Source organism: Medicago truncatula, chromosome 6 (genome assembly GCF_003473485.1).
Source record: "Medicago truncatula cultivar Jemalong A17 chromosome 6, MtrunA17r5.0-ANR, whole genome shotgun sequence".
Classification (NCBI taxonomy): Eukaryota; Viridiplantae; Streptophyta; class Magnoliopsida; order Fabales; family Fabaceae; genus Medicago; species Medicago truncatula.
Window position 1 is genome coordinate 30,167,540 of NC_053047.1, and position 8,047 is coordinate 30,175,586.

General features: G+C 32.9%; 1 protein-coding gene across 1 annotated transcript; it reads left to right on the plus strand.

Annotated features, from left to right (window-relative positions):
• Positions 1-869: 869 nt before the first annotated feature.
• On the plus strand, positions 870-6,592 carry LOC25497153 (probable aminotransferase ACS12). Its single transcript, XM_013597016.3, has 4 exons — positions 870-1,495; positions 2,746-2,880; positions 5,215-5,375; positions 5,632-6,592. Exons 1-4 carry the CDS (start codon positions 1,049-1,051, stop codon positions 6,485-6,487), a joined length of 1,599 nt encoding a protein of 532 aa, XP_013452470.1. The 5' UTR covers positions 870-1,048; the 3' UTR covers positions 6,488-6,592.
• Positions 6,593-8,047: the final 1,455 nt, after the last annotated feature.

Sequence of the window (8,047 nt, forward strand, 5' to 3'; positions counted from 1 at the left end):
CCAAATTGTTGGAAAATAATTCCATCAATTATTTCCCAACAATTAAAATTTCATCATTTAAATTGAATATATGAGATTTGAGATTCAAACTCAAACCCAAATCCATCCCAATCGAGCCATTTTCACGGAGACATTATCCAATTTATTATACAAAAAGTATTTTTAGATTACCATGATATTGATACAAAATTATTTCCTTGAAAAATTTGTAGAATACACATGGGGAGTTCTCATCTTTCAAGATGATTTTTTTCTTCTTCATACACAACTTAGTAATCGGACCGACAATCACATACTTAAAGGTTGAAGTCATTTACCACTTGCATGGATTAATTCTTTGTATGTGCTACCTGAACCAATCCTTTTTTTTTTTTATTTTTTTTTTTATAAAAAACAAATTGATCAACTAAAATTGATTTATTTAATTCATAACATAGATCAAATACATACCACATAAATATTTAAATAATGATGTCCCAAATTGTTAAGCTGGATGTCATGAGTGAAGTTCAAACCCCAACAACTCCACTTTTTTTGTGGCTTTTGCACTGGTTTCCGACCCATCAAAGGTGGACGACTAATCCAACTCGTACGTAAAAGCATGTGCATTGGCCAAATGTTGTTTCCTTTAGAAAATGAACCCACGTCTTAAAAGGAGCTCCTTGCCACTGAAGTCCAAGCAATTTAGTTCGTCACCTCCACTTTGTGTGCGTGAGCTTATGATAACTTTGTCATTTTGTCTATCTACTTAAAAAAAACAATATTTAAATAATGCTCTTATGTGTGTTTGTTTACAATTACGAGGAATCAAATCATAATGAAAACCAAAGGGATCTCTAATACTAGTAATTAAAAATCAACAAAAAAACAAAAAGAGAGAAAAAACAAAACAAACACACACTCATTTGGCGCACACATCCATCATCACCATCACACTTGTTTCTTCCTCCCTTCTTCTTCTCCTCCTTTCCTTTCCTTTCTCTCTCACTCACTCAATCCTCCTTCATTCCTTCAACCACACAAACCAATCCACTAAAAACCCGGGTCAATGACCCAAACCCAAAAAAAACCTACCAACCCCAAAAAAACCCAATCTGAACCACCTTCCTCTTCTTCTTCATCCTCTCGAACCGGAATGAAACTTATCGTTCCTCTTCAAGCCGTAGTTCAAGGTCGCAACGGTTTTCTCCTGGGTAGTTTAATCCCTTTGTCACTCTTTTACTTTCTTCAACTCTACCTTAAACGACGTCGTTCTGAGAACAATAACAATACTCCTTCTTCTCCTACTACGCTTCTTCTTCCTCGTTCTTCTTCTCGTTCGAATTTATCCTCTCGTGGCTCTATTTCGCGTGTGAGAGTATCGAAACTAGCGAATGTTGTTGCCAAACGTGATGATTCTCTTTATTATGTTGGAATTGAAAGAGTTGAGAAAGATCCTTATCATGTTAAGTTTAATCCTAATGGGATTATTCAGCTTGGTTTGTCTGATAACAAGGTCAGTTTTTTGTTTTTGTTTTTTGTTTTTTGTTTAATGATTGTTTTCGGATTTTACAATGTTTATGTTGTTTTTTTTGTTAAAAAATAAATGTTTGCCATTACTTTTCCCACCCTATGAGTTTCTGGCGCGTATTTTTAGAGGTTTTTAGTGTTTATGCCGGTATGGATTTTCTAATCCGAACTGTATAGGGTGAACTGCACGAGAAACTCATAGGGTGAGAAAAGAAGTAGTAAAAATTGTTTATGTTGTTTTTTTGGTTAAAGAAATGTTGGCAGTTACTTTTCCCACTTTTCTAGCGCGTCTTATTTGGATTCTAGAATCCGAAATGTTTCATAGTGTTTTTGGAGGTTTTTACTGGGTGTTTATGCCAGTATTAATTTTATAATCCGAACTGCATAGGGTGAAATGGACAGGGTGCATGAGAAACTCATAGGGTGGGAAAAGAAGTAGTAAAAAATGTTTATGTTGTTTTATTAGAGTGAAGACCCAATTTAGTCATTTACAATTTTCTGGGGACTAAGACAAAAATAAAACCCAAATTTGTTGTTGATATTTTCATAACGAGGATAAATTAGTCTTTGTTTTATTATAATGGAGGGACTAGTTCGTCCCCAATATGAAAATGTGGTTTTATCTTTGTGTGATCAAGGATCTGTTTGGATTGGTTTATTTTTTAGTTTATGTAAAACAACTTATGCAAATAAGTAAACTTTTATGTATTATTGATAACTTGTCAAGGTAGTTTATGAGAAAGTAGCTTATGATGATTTAATTTTCGTTAGTGAGCATTTATGAATCAACATAAAAACTTATTTATTTGTATAAACTATTTTTCATAAGCTAAAAAATAAGTCAATCCAAACGATCTCTAAGTTTAGGCGTGAGAAAATTGTGAGGGATCAAAATGGGTTTTTAGTCTTTTTGCATTTTGAATAAAGACCCAAATTGGTGCTTACAATCTTTTTTTAGTCACTTACAAAATCATAATACACAAATCAAATTAATCTATTGTAAACAAATTATAGCAGAAAGACTGATTTGTCGTTGGTATGAAAATGTCATGACATGAACTGATTTGGACATTATTTTAAGTCACGACTAAATTGGTTTGCGAGAAAATTGTGACGGATCAAATTGGGTATTTACTTGTGTCTTTTTTTTCCTCTCTTTTCCTGGGTATGTTTGTTTTTTAATTATTTTTTTGTTTGTTTTGTTTTAATTTTGGGTTTTTTTTTTGCATGGTGTAGTTGAGTTTGGATTTGATTGAGAAATGGTTGGTGAAGAACTTGGAGGGATCAATGATGGGGAATGAAGATATCAATTTAAGTATAAATGGAATTGCGCCTTATCAATCATTTCATGGATTGAATGAATTGAAAATTGTAAGTGAATTTATTTATATATTTGCTGTTATTTTGCCGTATTGTACTGTTTTATGTTATACAAAAATACTGCTCAAACTGAAGGGAAATTTTTATCATACAACTGTAAAACCGGTAATGTTGTATGGGACAAAGTGTTGGTCGGTAAAGAACAAACACGAGAGTAAAATAAGCGTAGACGAGATGAGATGTTGCATTGGAGAGTGTTGGTCGGTTCAGAACCAACACGAGAGTAAAATTAGTTTAGAGGAGATTAGAATGTTGCATTGGATGGTATGACTAGACATGATAGAATTAGAAATGTCAATATTAGAGAGTTGGGGTAGCACCTGTAGTAGAAAAGATGGTAGAAACTCGGCTTAGGTGGTTTGGGCATTTAGGCATTTAGAGAGAAGACCTGTAGATTTTGTAGTAAGGAGAGTAGATAAGATGGAGAGTAGTCAAATCACTAAAGGCAGAGGAAGACCTAGAAAAAAACTATCTGAGAAACTATTAAGGATCTAGAGATTAATGAGTTATATAGGGATATGATATATCATTGAATATTATGGTTGCGTTTGATCCATGCAGCCGACCTCACTTAGTGGGATAAGGTTTGGTTGTTGTATTATGCATTGTATTTTGCTTAGAGGGAATGCATGTGTTGTGGTATTTGAATCCACTTATTTAAGTGTTGTTGATCTTGGATCGCCGAAAATAGTGTTTTGTTCAAATTGCACCACACAACACTGATATAACATTGCCCTAACTGCTATTTGACAACATTTTGTACTAAATAGTGTATCACGGAACAATAATGATTTGTTCGAATTCTGCTACGCTATAGTCACTATTTAATTACACTGATTATTTTAAGGAATCGTATGATTTTTACTGTGTGTTGATATTTAGCTTTTAGGTATTGATTTTTGAAATTTGTTTATTGTTATCATTAAATATTAAGTGGAAGTGCAAGAACTTGTGTGTAGCACAATGAGAATAGGTGTTATGGCATGTTGTTGTGAACTAGTTATCCCAAAAGTTTTAGCTATTTGTAGAGACTTATTGTATTTAAAATGGTTGTAATAAACCTCTTATTGTGCTTAATTCTAATTATTTTTACTGTTGTTGTTGATGATGATGACGATTATTAAATTTTGGAGAATTGAAGTGTGAAGGGTCAAACTTTAGAGTTTAGAGTGTAGACCACATCACTTGGTCATGGAGACTGATACCTTTAATCTGTTATACCAGAAGTTTAAGATGAATAATTTTATAGTATTTCTAACATTTTGGAGAATTGATCCTCTAATAATATCCATATTTTCCCCTGCATAGTTGTGAATCGTGGAAAATAGCGATTGGTTGAAATTTCGCTCTGCGATAGTCTATAGTGTTATAGTCGCTATTTGACAGCACTTTTTACTAAATAGTGTACTGCGGAACAATGGTGATTTGTTCAAATTTCACTTTGCTCCACTGCTATATCCACTATTTGACAACACTGCTCCCATATTTGAGCCAATGCTAGTTGAGATATAACCTTGTTAGCTGAATGGTTTTTATTAAAGTTATCAGTAACGTTAGTATATTTTAATTCTCGTTACGTTAAATATAGAACTTGAGCTTTTAGAGTTTTTAAGTTTAAGAACACGATTCTCTTATTAATGTACAGGGTAATTGTTATGGTTTGAATATAAACACGTTTATCTTGATGTAACAAACCAACATTTTAATTTTAATTAGAGTTATTTGTTGTCTGAAGGAAACATTAATTTTGTTACAACTGATGGGGGTCACACAAAACAAGTTAGGATTAGGAATAAAATTAGATAGAAAGTTGGAATAACAAGTCATTATTGAAAAGATGGCCGAGTCTTGTCTTGGGTGGTTTTGACATATGTGGGGAAGACTCGTAGAAGCACTATTAAGGTAGACTAGATGGAGAATAGTCCAATAGTTAGAGAAAGAGGAAGACCATGGAAACCCATTGGTTAGATTATTAAGATAAGTTTATATTTAAATGGCCTAATGTTCGCTGCGCTACAGCGCTATAACACATTGTGTAAAGTGTTGTCAAATAGCTACTATTACAGCGCTTTAGTGTAACAGAATTTGAACAAACCGCCATTTTCTGTGATCATTAGACATGTACATAGTAAGCCATTTTGGCGACGTTAGATCCTATCTAGTTGTGGGAAAAGGTTTTTGACGGTGGTTGTACTACAGAGTTATATGTTGTTTTAAAGTTTGTTATTTAATAACTTTTCTGTATTTGAATTTAGTTGATTTAGTTACGTCTTGCCGTTGTTTTGTTTGTCTGTTAAACTTTGGTTGTTTGCTATGATTTTGCAGGCGTTGGCAGATTTTATGCATCAGGTTATGGGAGGATCAGTAGAATTTGACCCGTCGAATATGGTACTAACATCGGGAGCAACTCCTGCAATTGAGATACTATCGTTCTGCTTGGCAGACCATGGGAATGCATTCCTTGTCCCTACACCTTATTATCCAGGGTAATCGACGGCACTTTCTTAAACTATTGATTCCCACTTGGGTTTCATTTGGTCTGACTTGTTTTTTTCATTTCTCTTAAAAGAAGTTAGGCTAAACAATATTTTTAAAAATATCTTAATTAAAAAGGAGCTCATCTTTTATGTATAAAAACTATTTATAAGGAGTTTTTTGTTATCTATTTTTTTATTATTTAACTCAAATTCTATCGTTCTATAAAAAATATTTTGAAAGCTAATTAAAAAAGTGATTATGCAGTTTTGACAGGGACGTAAGATGGCGTCCAGGGATAGATTTAATACCTGTTCACTGTCGAAGTACCGACAATTTCAATCTAAACATCACTGCCCTTGAACAAGCATTTAGTCAAGCAAGAAAACGAGGAGTGAAAGTTCGCGGAATTCTCATCTCGAACCCTTCAAATCCTGTTGGCAATATTCTTACACCAGATATGCTTTTCAGTCTTCTAGACTTTGCTGAAGATAAAAACATTCATATCATTGCTGACGAAGTATTTGCAGGCTCCACGTACGGAAGCGAGGAGTTTGTGAGTATAGCCGAAGTTCTCGATTCAGAATATATAGATAAAAGCCGCGTTCATATAGTATACGGCCTATCAAAAGACCTCTCGATTGCTGGATTTAGAGTCGGAGTTATACATTCACACAACAAAACTGTTTTGGATGCTGCCAAAAAAATGAGCAGGTTTTCAGCTATATCTGCACCAACACAAAGGTTAGTTACTTCAATGCTTTCCGATAAACGATTCATCCAGGAATACATTGAAACCAACCGAAATAGAATAAGACGGGTGCACGATGAGTTTGTGGATTGTTTAACCAAACTAGGAATCAAGTGTGCTAAGAGCAGCGCCGGTATGTTCTGTTGGGCTGATATGAGTGGTTTAATCAGACCTTATAGCGAGAAAGGAGAACTTGAATTATGGGAGAAGTTTATGAGTGTTGCTAAGATAAATATAACTCCTGGATCGGCTTGCCATTGCATAGAACCAGGATGGTTTCGTATTTGTTTTACAACTATATCGTTCGAGGAAATCCCTGTAGTTATTGATAGGATTCGGAAAGTTGTTGAAAGTTGTAAATCTTCCGATTGAATTTCCTTTATTTTTTTCTTACAATTATGATTACTGCCTCTTGTTGCTGCTTTATTATAATTTTTTGGAAGGAAAGTATACAACCCTAGATATCATTCAAGTTTAGATTTCTTGAAGAATGCAGGATTTTCATTAACATTGCAGAAGAAATATTTTCTTTTGAAGCAAAACTGGCTTCAAACATTTGGTAAATACACATTTGAAAAATCATTTTCGGCGAAAAACAAAATTATATATAGATGTCATGGTTCCATTGGATCATTCTTTTATTAGTTTAGTAAATAGTTATATTTCAAAAGACTTTGATGGAGTTGTATGAGAATTTTGTTATTGACCACTTTCAGCCTTGAAATGTACTTGCATACATGTCTTTCCTGCAATGAATGTCGGCTACTTTATGCACATTACATTTGTGAAGAACCTGGACGTCTCAGACGAGATACGACAGGGTTTGAACTTCGGTCACGGCGTCCTGCTTTACAATTTTGGCAATTTTACCGATTGAGTTATGACTTGTGTTGTGGACAAAAGAGAAAAAGAAATAAATAATATTATTTTTTGAAATAATTAACTGAATATATGTAAGCCTAAATGCTTTTTTTATTTTTTTTGGAGTTTCGCTATATAAATATTTCTCATTTGAAAGTGTACTTTCTTTTCTGTGATGTTTGGGGTTCAACATCAGACTTTGCATATATATTATGCATTGTCCTTAGCAAAGTGTACTTTTTGACAACATACATTATGTATTTTTTGGGATGTTTACATCTGAAGTCATGTAGGTGGGGAGTAAAAAGTTTCCCCATGGCTTTCCTTAAACAAAAATTCTGAGGCTAATTTAAGTGAGCAATTTTTCTTGAGAAGTCCTTCTCAATCATACATCTATGGGTTGCAAAGTTGCAGAATTCAAGAGTTTTTTTTTTTTCTCTCTTTATTGCGATTTTCTGCATAACCCGTGGAAGCTAAAGCTAATATTTGGTTTGCAATGTATCTTTATGAAATGAAATTAATTGGAGCATCATATGTTTTATTTGGTAGTATTATATGCTTTCTTAAAAAATATGATGAAAAATGTTGCTGACACATATAAGGCTGAAAAACACCACAAAAAGACCCAAATGTCACGACAGCAGTTAACTACCGATGCGATCCTAATACAAATTTAGACATAACTCATCTTCCCTTATCTCTCTCAAAATCTCTACCAAAATCACTCAATCTCTCACTGTTCAAAATTCATCCAAATTTATTCAACAAAATCACAACTAACTTATTATAGTGCTATTGTTTTTATTTTTATAATTTTAGTTTTAGGTTAATTTAAATTTTGTTATTTATTCAATTTTTATACTTTTAGTTTTTTAGTAGATTTACAAGTAAGATATTATCATTCATTTTTAGAGTAGATGTAAGTTGATTAAGTTTGTAAAAATGTCTTCCAAAAAAAAAAAGTTTGTAAAAATGTTTGCATGTTAAAGTTATGAGTTTTATGTTAATTTAATTTTAGGTATTTTTCTATTTTTTTAATTTTAGTTTTTGAGTTAGATTTAGAAGTAAGAG